General features: G+C 38.9%; 1 protein-coding gene across 4 annotated transcripts in view; it reads left to right on the top strand.

Annotated features, from left to right (window-relative positions):
- The window catches only part of ARSK (arylsulfatase family member K), a 51,550-nt gene that overhangs the window by 27,986 nt on the left and 6,886 nt on the right, over positions 1–16,678 (top strand). For 3 of the 4 annotated variants that reach the window (XR_006817682.1, XR_006817683.1, XM_045999314.1), the window contains exons 5-7: positions 2,380–2,551; positions 5,649–5,873; positions 15,372–15,596. Coding sequence is in view for 2 of the 4 variants with exons in the window: in XM_045999314.1 (XP_045855270.1) it covers positions 2,380–2,551; positions 5,649–5,873; positions 15,372–15,596 (622 nt within the window). In the remaining 2 variants the exon portion in view is untranslated. The remainder of the gene's footprint in view (positions 1–2,379; positions 2,552–5,648; positions 5,874–15,371; positions 15,597–16,678) is intronic. The other variant, XM_045999315.1, reaches the window with a different exon arrangement.

The following is a 16,678-nucleotide window of genomic DNA, read 5'->3' as shown; positions in this document are numbered from 1 at the left end:
GAGTGCAGATTAGTGAAAGTGACCATGCAAGTTGAAACTGTACAAAGAGATCTCAACCATCACTTGAGACAATGACCATTTTTCTAGGACTCTTAAAAAACATTTGTCAAGGAGCGCCTGGGTGGCTCAGTGGGTTGAGCCGCTGCCTTCGGCTCAGGTCACGATCTCAGGGTCCTGGGATCGAGCCCCCCATCAGGCTCTCTGCTCAGCGGGGAGCCTGCTTCCCTCTCTCTCTCTCTGCCTGCCTCTCTGCCTACTTGTGATCTCTCTCTGCCGAATAAATGAATAAAATCTTTAAAAAAAAACAAAACAAAAAAAAAAACACTTGTCAAAATATTAAACCTCTTATTTTGGGTTATAAATGTGCAGGGAAATGAAAAACCAGGAAAACCAATGTTGAATGCACTGTAACTGAAAACACTAGAAATATTGAGGATTAAAGTGTTTTGGGTTTTTGAAAAAAAAAATCAAGAATTTGGGCAATGCCTGTCTTCTCGCTGTATACCAAGATAATGGAGCAAGCATCTTCTCTAAGTCTTGGCAGACTGTCCTATCCCTTTCTAAATGGGGATCACCTTCCAACATTTTGCCCTTTGCACTTCCAATGTCATAATGTATTTCTGAGAATTCTTTTAACCTATGGATTTTTGCCCGTGTCACTTTCTCTAGAATATGTTCATCCTTCTGTGATGCAGCGAACTTCCCATTTTTATCAATGAGTTTATCTACATTAAGTTCCTCTGGCTGCATAGCTAGAATGTATCAAATGGTGGCAGCATAGGGACACCTGGGTGGTTCAGTGGGTTAAAGCCTCTGCCTTCGTCCTAGGGTCCTGGGATCAAGCCCCACATCAGGCTCTCTGCTCAGCAGGGAGCCTGCTTCCTCCTCTCTCTCTGCCTGCCTCTCTGCCTACCTGTGATCTGTCTGTCCAATAAATAAATAAAATCTTTAAAAAAAATGGTAGCAGTGTCAACATGTGCAGGTTGGCTCTTTTTTCTATGACTCTAGTTAATGTTTGATTCAGATTTCACGTACAGTATTACCACCTTTTTATTTCTTTACTGTGCATTCACCTTTATCAATCCCCTCTTTTGATTATCCATTTTTGTAAAATGCCACATGAAGTTCTCACTGGGAGACAAGGAGGCAGCCCAGCTACATGCTTGGCTATACGTATCCATACTGAAAAACCGATTTACAGGGACCAATCACTGATAGGCTTTGAAAAAAAATAACATGATTAGTCACCGATTGGGACACACACCTGTAATATACAGGGATTTGCAGACTAAAGAGCTAGCAGTATTTGTGAGAGTTTGTACTTTATGCAGTATTTCACAGTTAATATGCTTTGGTAATTAAAATTTGTGTTGTTGGGGGACTGGTATTATTTAACTCAACCTTGGCAAATGAAATCCATGCCCATCTGAGCCATGCAAGCAAGAACCACCTGTGTTTTGTTTGAAAGGCATCAACTTAAATTGAATTTAAGTTGCTTTAAAAACTCTAATCAGAGGGGCGCCTGGGTGGCTCAGTGGGTTAAAGCCTCTGCCTTCAGCTCAGGTCATGATCCCAGGGTCCTGGGATCGAGCCCCACAGCAGGCTCTCTGCGCCACAGGGAGCCTGCTTCCTCCTCTCTCTGTGCCTGCCTCTCTGCCTACTTGTGATTTCTCTCTGTCAAATAAATAAAATATTAAAAAAAAACACTCTAATCAGAAATGCTGTTTAGTGAACCCTCTTTCAAAGGAAACAATGTCAAAATTGTAGATACTTCATGTCTTCTGAAAAAGTTGTAACAGGCTCCATCTTGAAAAATGAGTACTAGCCTAATGAACTGAATCGAATAACTTATAAGTAAGTAGTAAGTAGACATCTGAATTTTTTAAGTTACATGACTGAAAGAAGTATATGACTTAAGTTTAGTCTTGTTTTCACCAAAGCTGTAAGCATTCATATGTATTGAAAAGTTGTATTTTTTCTTAGCAAACATTTGGCTGTCTCGCTAGATATTGGCAGTTTTACTAGCAAACTATTGGGAAACAGTCTAGATTCTGAGGTTGTTGATTCTGGAATTTTGAATTGGTCACACCAATAAAAAGCTTGGACACTTTTTCTGGACTAGAATACTGTCTAATATAGCTCGTATTTTTCTTTGTCATGTGTAATTATAAAAACAATTTTCATGACTCTATATATGGGTATTAATACATATCTTTTGTTGTCACTAGGAATATTAACAATTTGTTCCTAATTGTGTATTTTATTTACTATTTTCTTTACATACCTCTACAATCCTAAGTAATTAAATATTGTCTTGTTCACCATACATACTTGTTGGAAGAGAGAATATTAACTACCTTGTCTTTCTCTCCTTTTTAGGTTTCTTATGATGCCATCAAAATCCCAAAGTGGTCACCTCTGTCAGAAATGCACCCTATAGATTATTACTCTTCTTATACAAAAAACTGCACTGGAAAGTTTACAGAAAAAGAAATTAAAAATATTAGGGCCTTTTATTATGCCATGTGTGCTGAGACAGATGCCATGCTTGGTAGGTGGTATATTTAATAAGCAATTAAATGAAGAAAAAGTATAGTATTTTTCCAACAAACTGTGATCATGCTGGTTGTTGACTTGTATGAACTTCCTCAGACAATGTTTTACAACAGTTGCTGGGTGCTAAAGGCTTAGAATTATAAAAATCTTGACCCATATAAAAATTGGATAATTTGTATTATCAATCATGGACTAAGAAGTCTTTTCCATCTTAATTATTCATAAATTAATAAATGCGCAGGTTTGTTCGTACATAAAGACAGGACCACAGAAGGCTATTATCTGCTTGACACAAAACTTTTTACCTGCTTTAAACAGGAATCAGTACATATGTGACAGGTAACTGTAAGGCAGCTTCTGAGATTCTGAGAGAGATGAGTTTAGTCACAGAATCTTGTGAATTCTCCCGGACCTGTAATAATTAGAAAACAAAACCATTCTTCCCAGGTCCTTTAGAGTTGAACTAAAACTGACATCAGTTTTTTTTATGTGTATTTCTGGTCCAGTATCATACTAATTTCCTTCCGTAGTTCAGCTCAAAACCCTACCTGCTTCCATAAGATGAGTGTCAAGAAAGTGTTTTGCCTACTCACTTGTAGAGTTAATGGCCGTTTCCAATTTAGATTGAAGAACCCTTGGTTTTTTAAAAAAAATTGATTTTTCTAACAAGTTATTTTCATAGTTTACTTTGGAGTGGAGCAAACCATATTAGTGAAGTGTGGGAAGCACACTTCCGTACAAAGTGAATTTTGAGAGTGAACGGGTAGCTGATTCTTAAAAAGCATTATTGGGCAAAAATAGAAAAGTATAAAGCAGAAAGCAAAAAAGATGGGTGTATTATTTATAATAGATCAAGTACAATATGAATTAAAAGTCCTAAGGATTTTCTAAATACTCAATCTTAAATGCATTTGATATTTAAAGTAAATTTCTTTAATCCTGAATCCACACAAATGTTGAATTGTTTTTCAAATTTTCTGATGTTAGTCAGTATTCACCCATTGCACCCTGGAAATCACTTTGGAAAGTTTGCAGCTATCCATTCATCCGTATCTACTAAGGTAAAATATTATATATATAATGTTGCTGCAGGGAGTATGGGAATAGCTCTTGAAGTCTCTTAGATTAAAAAAAAATGCAGCAGCTCACTTCAACTACAAAGTTTATGAAATAGGGCATACCTTGTTAAAGCCACACTAGTCTCGCCTCCAAATAGTATTTCTCACTGTTCACTGTATTTGTTCTACAAATATTTAGTGCCCACTAGCTAGCTATCAGGCACTATTTGGGGCATTGGAGGTACTAACTGAATATTATTAAGAAATCACACTTTAATTAAAAACACTAAGCGGGCCTTTATATGGGCTTTTCTCTGGGCCTGGGATGCTCTTCCCTTTGCTCTTTACATGGCTGGTTATTCTCAGTCTTTAGCTCTCTGTTCATATATCTCCTCAGGGATATCTTCCCAGCCACCACAAGTTAGTATACCATCCTACCTATCCTCTGCCTTGTCATCTTGATTATTTACATCATAATTGTCAATTATTTTGTCTATTTGCTTGTTTACTGTCTGCTTCTCTTGAGCAAGGGGAGCCTCATGAGAGCAGGGATTTCGGTCTTTTTTTTTTTTTTTTAAGGATTTTATTTATTTATTTGACAATGAGAGATCACAAGTAGGCAGAGAGGCAGGCGGGGGGGGGGGCGGGGAGCAGGCTCCCTGCTGAGCAGAGAGCCGGATGCGGGGCTCGATCCCAGGATGCTGAGCTCATGACCTGAGCCGAAGGCAGAGGCTTAACCCACTGAGCCACCAGGCGCCCCAAGGGATTTCAGTCTTAACCAAGGTCATGTCCCAGGTGCCTCGCTTTGGATCCATGGTGCCTGGCAAATAGTAAGAACTCAGCAAACATGTACAAGATGAGTACAAACACCAGCCCTTGTAACGTGAGTTGTAACTATGGCAGAATACAAGCTGTGGAGGCCTTGGAGGACAACGATTCAGTCTACCTGGAGGAGCAGGCAGTGTTTCACCAGGGAGATAAAGCTTGAGCTAGGTCCTAGAGGAAGAATGGAAATCTGCCAAGTAGAAGGTGAGAGAAAAGGCATTCCACATAGAAGAAAGCAGACAATGTACAGAGGCAAGAAAATCTAACCCAATTATGACTAGTTTAGGAATTCTAAGTCCTTTAGGACTCTAAGAAGTATAGGTCTAGAGGGTAGTTGAGGGTGCTGAGCTTGCTGAAGAATTAGACAATGGGAAATTTTGAAAAAATTTTAAGCTGGGGTATGACATGATCAAATATTTTAAAAAGACAGCCACCCCAGCGGTACAAGAGTTAGAGGAGAAAGAGGTATAGGGGCAAGAAGACCAATTTGGAAAACATTATATTTGTCCAGTTGAAAGATCCTGATGGTCTGTGCTTTGTAAATAACTCCATAGAACAGTGGGTCTCAGTTTGATGGGACCTCAGAATCACGTGTGGGTTTTATATTCATAATACAGACCCCTGTAGGCCCGGATTGGGGAACTGGCAAAAAGGGGATGATTCGTCTCTCGACTGTGCCTTCCTGTGATTCTCTTAATTACAATGAGGAGGACACTAAGAGACAGGGACTGGTCAGAGGAATTTTATTGCCCAGTTATTCCCTACCCAAGAATATGCTAAGTCTGACTTGCCTATTGGGGGTGTGGGAGAAAGGGTAGCAGGGAGGAGGATTCTGACCTCCCATGGGGCATAAATTGTGGCTTGGTGGTAATACCAGTCCATTCATTGGGATACACCACAGCGCTGACATCTAGACTTGTCTTTCTTTTTTCATTTAAGTCACGAAGGGGAAAAAAAATTTCCCCAATCTCTGATAAGAACATAGAAACCAAGCCAGCGTAATATCAGTACTATATTTTCTCCTTCCTCTGTCTTGTCTGTCAGGTGAAGAGCGGGCATAACACAAGAGTGTGGCATAACTTACTTAAGAACACAGGCTGACATTCAGACGTTAACAATCACCCTCTTGCAAGGTCGAGTTGTTATGAGCTTACCGTGATAGAACACAAACTAAAAGCTAATTAAGGCTTATTTTGATTCGTGTTGTAGGAGAAATTATTTTAGCTCTTCGCCAGTTAGATCTTCTTCAGAAAACTATTGTCATATACACCTCAGACCACGGAGAGCTGGCCATGGAGCATCGTCAGTTTTACAAAATGAGTATGTATGAAGCGAGTGCCCACGTTCCACTCTTGATGATGGGACCAGGAATTAAGGCCAACCTACAAGTACCCAGTGTGGTTTCTCTTGTGGATATTTACCCGACTATGCTTGGTAAGTAACACAATCCTGTAAGTATTTATTTGTAATAATGTTGGAAAAGGAATAAGCAAAGTAGGGAGGGACTTGGCTGACCTGTTCATAACCTTGAGCAATTCTTTTAACTGTGAGTCAGATCCACATCTGAAAAAATGAGGATGATAACTCCTCAGGTTCCTGTAGCAAACAGTCGTTTTTCCCTTCAAAAGATTCACAGCCGAGACATGGCTATAACGTAAGCCACAGAAGATATTCAGGTTCATAACCTTACAGATAGGATTTGCGCAACATGTGATTCTCTACCACCACCTCTCAGAAGTGTAAGTTGTTCCCTTCTGGATTATTTTATCCACTTTGAAACTACGAATCTTATACAGTGTTAGAAAAGCCTCTTAATCTAACGTATGAACCCGTTTCTCCTCAGAATCTTTAGATTATTCTGTGCTAAGAACTTCACTAGCTTCTTAATGTCTATAAACAGAACCATACGTCTAGAACAGCAACATATGGATAGGGGTAGTTAACAGTTTTGTTGAAGGTAATAGAACAACACCATCAGTAAATTCAGAGGAAATTATACAGCATTGTTAGCCTCTATCTAATTTAGCAGACTACTTTAAATTCAGTAACATTTAAATACTGAAATTCTTCTGTTCTAAGGCACCATCAATTACAAAAAGTACCATCTATTTATAAACAGATTTTGGTGAAAGAAAACACGACATAAGATATATATGTTTCATATGTATATATCGAAATGTGAAAGAAGCATGTATCTGAAAACCAAAGACGTAAGAAATTCCTTTTTTATTTCCTTCCTTCTGCTACAAAGTCCTTCCCTTCATTTAACTGAAGATTATTCCAGGGTCTTAAAATTCTTCAGGGTTAATTTTTTTCAGTGCCTTTTCACTTTCTCTTTTATTTTATATCACTTCTTGTATATTTGAACACGATTCTTTGTTGTTCTTTTGCCTGATGATATTTTTAATCTCTTCAGTTTCTTGGTTGTCATTTGCTGGTTCCCCTATATCCCAAAGCAATTATCACGCTTAGCTGTATCTCTGCCACTTTCTGGCTCCCTCACTTTTCAGGCAATCCTGACTACTTCCTCATTTCTGTTTTTTTTGTTTGTTTGTTTGTTTTAAAGATTTTATTTATTTATTTGACAGAGAGAAATCACAAGAGAGGCAGGCAGAGAGAGAGGAAGGGAAGCAGGCTCTCCGCTGAGCAGAGAGCCCGATGTGGGACTCGATCCCAGGACCCTGAGATCATGACCTGAGCTGAAGGCAGCGGCTTAACCCACTGAGCCACCCAGGCGCCCCTCATTTCTGTTTTGATAAGAAGTGTATGTATGATTATGTGTGTTTGTGTCTCTCTTATTATAACCTTTATAGTTTTAGGAAAGGTGCTTCTTTTTTTTTTTTTTTAAGATTTTATGTATTTATTTGACACATACAGAGAGAGAGAGAACAAGCAGGGGGAACAGGAGAGGGAGAAGTAGGGTCCCTGCTGAGCGGGGCTTGATCCCAGGACCATGGGATCATGATCTGAACAGAAGGTGGATACTTAACCAACTGAGTCACCCAGGTGCCCTTAGGAACAGGTGCTTCTTGATGGTGGAATCTCTTTGTAGTTTCCTCCCCTAGTTTTTCCTCAGGTAGAAGTCCCCCCACCCCATTTCCAAATTTGCTGAACTCTTTAGCCTTGTTCTGTTTTCTAGAAGGACAGTGACCAGAACTGCAAACCAATCACGAAAGGTTGGGCTGATTCTTTCTTAGTATCCCCTTGCTATATTTGCTAGTGGTATTTGACATTTTGCCTGTCTTTCTGACTCTGGCACCTCAACTGACCATTATGTACAGGGAGCTGTCTGCAGTGAGTCCTACTCTATCTATGCTTAGTCAGCCTATCACCTGATATGTAAGGTAATTATTTTGCATTATTTAAGTGATTTTTCTTTAAATGTTGTTTTATATTTGCCTACAATGCAAATTTTTCTTCTCTACATTTTTGATCCACCATTAACACTACTTGCCATTTTATACATCGTAAGAGTTAAAAGGCATCTGCAAGATTTCCCAATGTATTTAGCTAACAGATTATATAAGAAAACACTAAATAAAACTGCTTAGGTTGAGGGAATTTATTATCCACCTAGGAGACTACCTGCCTATCCCTGGATTTGTGTTGCATGACAATAAGCATTTCATTAGCCAAAACCAAACATTCCCTGAAACTCTTCCCATTCCTTCCATACTCTTCTGGAAATTATGTAGGTGCTCTCCAATTTCTTTTTTTCCTGCAATTTGTTAGTTATTACAATTTTTTAAAACTCACAGTTCTATGTAGATTTTTACTTATTTTTATCTTTCACTGATTCTTCGTAATAGACTTCTGAGTCACATTTCCCTACAGAATATATTAACAGCATTTACATCATGTGTTGATTAGATCTGCCCAACTAGAGTAAAGGAAATTAAGCCAAAAATCAGTGTCTCTCTAATTCTAAACTGGAAATTAGCCTCTTCAGGCTTAGCACAGCTTGTAATATGTTTCATTACAAATATTTTTATCACCAAAAGGGAAAAGTTACATTTATGTGTTTGGGGCAGGAAGGAGAATATCTGTGTATGGGTCTTTTTATATAAAGCACTGAAACATCCTACTGACCAGATGTTAACCGGAGATAAGGTAGAAAGAGAATGATGAGGGGGTACAGCAAGAATCCTATGTTGGAGCCAGGAAACAGCATGGTAATATGATCATTTATCTAAAATTAACCTTTTTACAAATGATAAAGTGTTAATATTAATAGAGCTCTTACAAATCTATAGGAAAAAGAAAAATACCCTACTCAAAAAGTGACTGAAAGATATAAACAAACAATTCACAAGAGAAGATGCTCAAATGGCCAAGATATTTTAAAGGTTCAAACTCGGTAGTCAGAAAAACATTAAAACAAGAAGATATCAATTTTCTTGCACATATAAAGTTTTCAAAGATTAAAAAGAATTAGAAAATCTTATATTGGAATTAGGCCTTTCCTTATTCTGCCTCTGGGAGTATAAACTGGCATAGATTTTTCCGGAGGAAATGTGGCAGTTTGTTCCAAATTACTCAGAAATACACATACTTTTTGACCTAGAAATTCCAATTTTAGAAAATAACCTATAGCTATATACAAAGATTTATCTCCATGGATATTTATTGTAATATCATATTAAGCTAAAGAATTAGAAACAATATGAATACCAAGTAAAAACAGATTGGGTAAAAAATGGTCAATTTTATTTTAAATGGTGAAATGATATGTGAAAATGGTCCCCATGAATCACTGAAAAGAAAATGAAGGCTTTAAAATGTATAAACGGGTTTTTTGTTTTTGTTTATTTATTCAGATAGGATGTATCTAATATATTGTCCAAATCAGCACATTTTTGAGACTATTAACATTGCACCAGGATCAACAGCCATAAACGGAGTCTGTTGCCTTGTTGAACACTCTCACCAGCCAGCAGGGCAAAACTGTTTTGATAGTCTGTGTTTAATCTGATGTTTCCATCTATCTTTTAAAATGAAATTGTTCAGGGCGCCTGGGTGGCTCAGTGGTTAAAACTCTGCCTTCGGCTCAGGTCATGATCTCAGGGTCCTGGGATGGGCTCTCTGCTCAGCGGGGAGCCTGATTCCCCGTGTCTCTCTCTCTCTGCCTGCCTCTCTGCCTACTTGTGATCTCCCTCTCTGTGTCAAATAAGTGAATAAAATCTTTAAAAAATAAAAATTAAAAAAAAATGAAATTGCTCAGTACTAAAAGAGTTAAAAGCTACTTCGGTGAAGATTAACTAAAAAACCAGAACTGTAGGGTAGTATGTTCTATTTTACCTCTGCTTAATAAATAACGCCCATGAGAGACTATGGACTCTGAAAAACAACCAGAGGGTTATGAAGGGGCGGCGGGGGGCGGGGGGTGGGGTGGGAGGTTGAGGAACCAGGTGGTGGGTAATAGGGAGGGCACGTACTGCATGGAGCACTGGGTGTGATGCCAAAACAATGAACACTGTTATGCTGTAAATAAAAAAAAATAAAAATAAATAAATAAAATAAATAAATAAATAAATAAATAACGCATACAGATTGTGATAACGCATCTACAATGGACTTTTTATTTTGTGATTCTTCTAGCCAATTAGAAGTTTACAACAGATATAAAACATAATGTAGTCTTAGGATTCTAAAGGCCCTTTCTGTATTAGCTTAGCCATAGCTGTATTATTTTATATGAATTTAAGTTACACCCAGAGTATGGGATTAAATTTCTTAGATCAAAGCCTCAAACCAGACCTCCTCTTCCCTACGTTATACGGATCTCATAAATAGCATATAAAAGATGGTGATTAAAAACACCTCAGAGAGGGGCACCTGGGTGGCTCAGTGGGTTGGGCCGCTGCCTTCGGCTCAGGTCGTGATCTCAGGGTCCTGGGATCGAGTCCCGCATCGGGCTCTCTGCTCAGCGGGGAGCCTGCTTCCCTCTCTCTCTCTGCCTGCCTCTCTGTCTACTTGTGATCTCTCTCTGTCAAGTAAATAAAAATAAAATCTTTAAAAAAAAAAACAAAAAAAACACCTCAGAGAGAAGAATATTAAATAGGAAAAAACAATTGGGATTCCTGTTGTATTAAACCTACCTATGAAGAGCCTGTTCAAATTTATTTATTTATTTATTTATTTATTTGACAGAGAGAGAGGTCACAAGTAGGCAGAGAGGCAGGCAGAGAGAGAGGGAGAAACAGGCTCCCCACTGAGCAGAGAGCCCGATACGGAGCTCAATTCCAGGACCCTGAGATCATGACCTGAGCCGAAGGCAGAGACTTAAACCACTGAGCCACCCAGGCGCCCCCCAATTTTTTTTTTTAAAGATTTATTTATTTATTTGACAGAGAGAGATCACGAGTAAGCAGAGAGGCAGGCAGAGAGAGAGGAGGAAGCAGGCTCCCCGCTGAGCAGAGAGCCTGATGTGGGGCTCGATCCCAGGACCCTGAGATCATGACCTGAGCTGAAGGCAGAGGCTTAACCCACTGAGCCACCCAGGTGCCCCAGAGCCTGTTCAAATTTAAGAGGCTACAATGCTTTATTAAAATGTCTGAACTTACAAATAGTTTTTAAAAGGCATTTTAACTACACCTGAAACTAATATTGCACAGCATAATAAAATTAATAAAAAACTTGGGGAAAAATACAAAAGTTATTTTATTTTATTTTTTTATGAGACTGATGCACTACCTACTACGCTAACGAAGCACTTTTAAAAAAAATATTTAATTTATTTATTTATAAATAAATTATATTTTTTCAGCATAACAGTATTCATTGTTTTTGCACAACACCCAGTGCTCCATGCAATACGTGCCCTCCCTATTACCCACCACCTGGTTCCCCCCAACCTCCCACCCCCGCCCCTTCAAAACCCTCAGGTTGTTTTTCAGAGAGGCACCTTTTTTAAAAAAAATATTTATTTATTTATTTGACAGAGAGAGAGATCACAAGTAGGCAGAGAGGCAGGCAGAGAGAGAGAAAGGGGGAAGCAGGCTCCCCGCTGAGCAGAAAGCCCAAAAGCCCCGAGAAAGCAGAGTCCCTGGGGCTCGATCCCAGGACCCTGAGATCATGACCTGAGCTGAAGGCAGAGGCTTAACCCACTGAGCCACCCAGGCACCCCCAAAAGGTATTTTAAAATAGTTTTTTTCTTTCCTATAAAATGGTATTTTATGATAAAGTAGAAAGGGTATTCTTAACCTGTTTATCTTAATAGTCCTTTGTGGTATACCATCACATTATCATTTTCTAATACTGGCAGAAGAGTGCCATTTTTATGAACAGGAATTCTTTATACTATTAAAGTTGATAGCACTTCAGAGATTATTCTTTAAAACTAACCCACCTGTATCTTTTCTTCTCTAATAACCCATTGGCAGCATCTTTTGGCTCAGTGAGAAATAAAGGGAGTCTCACTTTAAAATTAAAATAGTTTTGATCTTCTCTTCTAAACATATTTTCATGTGAGTTTTTCTTTTAATAATTGATCTTTTTTGTAAAACACCTGCCTTCCTCTCACATAAAAGATAAATCCATATTTTTGAATTATGAAAATATAATTATATAAAAATGCACTTGTGTGTAAAAGAATGCTTATTTTAAGGACTCAGATTGCAAAATGCTTCCTGTTACAAGATCTAGTGGAGGGTTGGGAGAAGCATTCTACTCAGACTATTTTGTTTTTATTGTGTAAAAAATATCATGAAGTTGAGTAACTACAGTAAAGCAAGACTGGTGGTGGTACTAAAGAATCCAGAAGACCTGGCATCAGACTGCCTAAATTCAAATCCCTCCTTCAGTTTTGGTCTTGGGCAAGTTACATCTCTGGTCTTCAATTTTCTTATCAATAACATGTAAATAATAGCAGCTATTGCAAAGCATAAAAACAATGACTGGAACATGGCAAACAATTAAATGTTATTTAATTTATTTAAATAAGGCTGTCATTGTTAGTAGTTTTTATTCTTTGGTATGCCCTAAAAAATGTACATAGTTTGCATCATTGCCATACCAGGCTAATCTTTTATCCTCTCCTATGCTCAGGAAGAAATATAGTCTTATCTCTCTTCAGGTAAACATCATGTATATCCAGGTCTGCATTCTTCCCCATTTGTTGACTGTTTTAAATTCAAGGCACTTTGTTGAGAATCCTGCAGTTACTTTTTGTCTTTGCTTTTACTACCAAGAAAGATCAAACTTACTTAAAACAGTATTAGAATGACAGATGTGCCAGAAGAAAAAAACACATGAAAATGGTTTTAAACAAAGATCAAAGAGCTTTTTGAAATGCAGTTTAAGCTAAAGTGCTTTTAAGGAAATCATTGATAAATAGATGAGAAGTGAATACCCTGTTTCCTGTGGCACAGAAAAGTTCATAAATATGTAAAGTAGTTAGTTATTAAATACTGTGAATATTTTACATTGGTTTCATTCTTCATCAGTTTACAAAGATATGTGATACTACTACTGTTAGACTGGCAACAGGTCACCGTTCTCTCTTGCCCGGACTGCTGCAGTACCTTCTTGCTCCCACCCTCTGCTCAGACCACTTTCAGTCAATTCACCCGACCATCTTTTTTTTTTTTTTTAAAGATTTTATTTATTTTAATTGATAGAGAGAGATCACAAGTAGGCAGAGAGGCAGACAGAGAGAGAGGAAGGGAAGCAGGCTCCCTGCCGAGCAGAGAGCCCGATGCGGGACTCGATCCCAGGACCCTGAGATCATGACCTGAGCCGAAGGCAGCGGCTTAACCCACTGAGCCACCCAGGCGCCCCTCACCTGGCCATCTTTAGCCTCAGGAGTGGCAGGCTGAAAAGTCTCCAAAGTCTCTGCTGGTTTCCCTTTCACAAAGAATAAAATTCAACATCTCTCCTTGCACCTGAGATTCCAACATGATCTCTCACTCCTCTTTTACAGTTGTACCCCTCACCTACTCTGCTCCTGCCTATTCAGGGCTCCTTGGTGTCTGGGGACTGGACTCAGCAGGCTCCCCTGCCTCAGGGTCTGTACATTTGCTCTTCCTGGGGGGGAAGCCCTTCCCCCAGGGATCTACAGGACTCGCCCTGACCCTTCCTTGGGGTTTAAATGTCACCTCCTCAGAGAAGCCTTCCCCTGACTGCACTATATGAAACAGCGCCTGAACACATACTTGCCATCACTCTGTTTCCTTTGCCCTGCTTTGTTCTTTTTTCATTGCACTGAGTGCTGTACGTCCATCTGTCCCCCCGCATTAGAATATAAGCTCCAGGACAGCTTGCCTGCCTTCTCCACTGTTGTTTCCTTACACCTGGAACAGCACCTAGGTTGTTGAATGAATTAAAAAAAAAAAAAAATACTTAACTACAACTCTCATCCCAGTTTACTGCTGACACAGGAGAACCATGTCCATTTTCTTAGTCTTCCCAACTTTCTTTTAGGAAGATTAGGCTAAGAATAGATCTGAAATAAGGCATTGCTACGTTTCAGAGGTTATTAAAATGCTGAATACAGGAACTTCCCAGTCCTGGGTATATACCAGTTGGTCCCTGCCTCCCAATCATCTTTGAAGTCCTCTTCTCTCCCTTCCTACGCCTCACTAGTGGGGCCGCATGACGACTGCAGGCAGACCAGCCTGACCCAGTCTGCTCCCTCACCACCTGCGTTCCTGACGGTAGACCTCACAGTAGTGGCCTACTGTCCTGTAGCTCAAGTGAGTTTTATTTAGGGCAGTCCCTTTCTCTCACACACATCCCCTTTAATGTCTTTACTCCTTTGTTTTCAACCAGTTATCTTCGATCTTTCTTTCTTTCTCCAAAAAGTCCACAATTACGATTGTTTGGCAGATTAGTACTTGTACTGTGCCCCTTCCAAGGAAATGGGAGAATACGGACTTTTACATTGTTATATGTAAAACATGTACCTTCGGAAGATTTATAGAGGTCTTTCTCTACCTCCTTATTTTCCTGAAATTAGCCTATTAGTCCTCAAAGACTTAGTCATGTTCATTTTCTTACTTAATTCTGTTTAAGTTCTAGCATGTCAGATATATTATTTCCTATTTTTCATTGTGAATGTTTAATTATACTTAACCACGGAACATGGAAACCAGAAAAGGGGTGGAAAAGCAACTGCAGACTCATTTTGGAACTATCCCAAGTAGCCAGTCATAATTAATGGTAATTTTTCTATAGGAAAAACATCATTTGAACTCCAAATACCTTAAAAGCAATTTTTAAAAATGCCTCTTTTTAAGTTAGACATTTCTCATGTTATAGTTTATATGTTTATATTTGATAAGGGGAAATAAATTATTTTCCCTAGATCAGTATAATCCAAGATTTCCAATATATGTTCTGCAAAACACTAGCCCCTCAATATGCTACTTGAGGATAAAAATATATGTCATCAAATAACTTTGGGACAAATGGCATACTATTATACCACCCTTATAGATTTATGAAAAGTATCAGCACTAAACTTTCACTGACAATAAAATAACCTGCTTAGTTTTAATCATTGTCTGCAAACACATATGACTACTAAATCCCTTTCTCATATAGGTCTTTTATCTTAATATCTAGTGGAACAAATGTGAGAAACAACTGTAATTATTTGTCATTCAGAAATAAAGGACTGATTAATATCTGTTGAGGGTTTCCCATCAGGTACTATTCTTGGAGCCTTACTTAAATTATTTAAACCTAAAATAAGTGTACGAGGTAGAGGTATGATTGTTATTCCCCTTTTACAGACGAGGAAACTGAGGTTCAGAGTAGTTAATAATCATGTCAAAAGGGCATATGGCTAATGAAGTGAGCATTTAGACCTAGGCAGTCTATTTACCAAATCCATATATGGTCTTTGGTCTCCACACCATCTAACGATGTCATTTATGAATATTTCAACTAGTGGAAGCATAAGTTATTTAAAAATATTATTTTGTTACATAGATATTGCTGGAGCTCCTCTGCCGCAGAACCTGAGTGGATACTCTCTGCTGCCTTTAGCATCAGAAACGTTTAAGAACGAACATAAATTCAAAAACCTACGTCCGCCCTGGATTCTGAGTCAGTTCCATGGATGCAATGTGAATGCTTCCACCTACATGCTTCGGACTAACCAATGGAAGTATATCGCCTATGCCGATGGCACTTCAGTACTGTCTCAACTCTTTGGTAAATCTGTTGGTATCTTTTTAAGTGTGGTAGTAGAGGCCCAGTCATCCATGGTTAAATAAATATCTGCCACTTCTCATGCCAGGACAATCTACAAAAGGTTGCCCATGTGAGGGGCAGCTTCTTTGCAGATCATCTGAATTCCAGAGCAAGTGTCTGAAGACTTCTGATCAGGGTCTCAAGATTGAAACTGTGCTTTTCGCTGATCAAGGTTTCTTCTAAGATTCGTGGTTATCTTTCCACCCTCTCATTATCCCTTGGTTTCAGCTGTTCTGGATATTAACCCCTATATCTTGTGAAGCCTGACATTCTTTTTTTTTTTTTTAAGATTTTATTTATTTGACACAGAGAGAGAGATCACAAGTAGGCAGAGAGGCAGGCAGAGAGAGAGGGAGAAGCAGGCTCCCTGCTGAGCAAAGAGCCCGATGCGGGGCTCCATCCCAGGACGCTGAGATCATGACCTGAGCAGAAAGCAGAGCCTTAACCCACTGAGCCACCCAGGTGCCCCAAGCCTGACATTCTGATTTATTATTTAAGATGATACCAATATCCTCATTTTATAGAGAAGACTAGGAGTCAGAGGGATTCAAATACCTGTGCAAGATCTCACAGCTAATGACAGAGCTGGGATTTTAACCCAGGTCTAACTTCAAAATCCATGCTCCTTCTCCACAAAGATGCCTGCTAGCTTTACTATTCTATGAATTAATTTTATTTTTTTAAGTTTTTAAAGATATTATGTATTTTGGAGAGAGGGAGAAAGAGTATGCACGGGAAGGAGGGCCACAGGGAGTGGGAAAGAGAAAATTCTCAAGCAGACTCCCCCTCTCAGCACAGAGCCCCATTTGGGGCGAGATCCCAGGACCTGATCATGATCATGACCTGAGCCAAAATCAAGAGTCAGATGCTTAACTGATGGAGCCACCAGGGCGCTCCTCTATGAGTTAATTTTAAAGCAACATTATTAAATTCAGGTTTTACTTACCCCTTGCCCCCCCTTTTCACATATAACACGCCATTATTAATATTCATTTCTCCCTAAGTTTCCTTTTCAGTTAGAACTGTCAAAATTATTAACTCCA

This window comes from Meles meles, chromosome 3 (assembly GCF_922984935.1).
Source record: "Meles meles chromosome 3, mMelMel3.1 paternal haplotype, whole genome shotgun sequence".
Classification (NCBI taxonomy): Eukaryota; Metazoa; Chordata; class Mammalia; order Carnivora; family Mustelidae; genus Meles; species Meles meles.
This window is presented reverse-complemented; position numbering and strand designations above follow the sequence as displayed.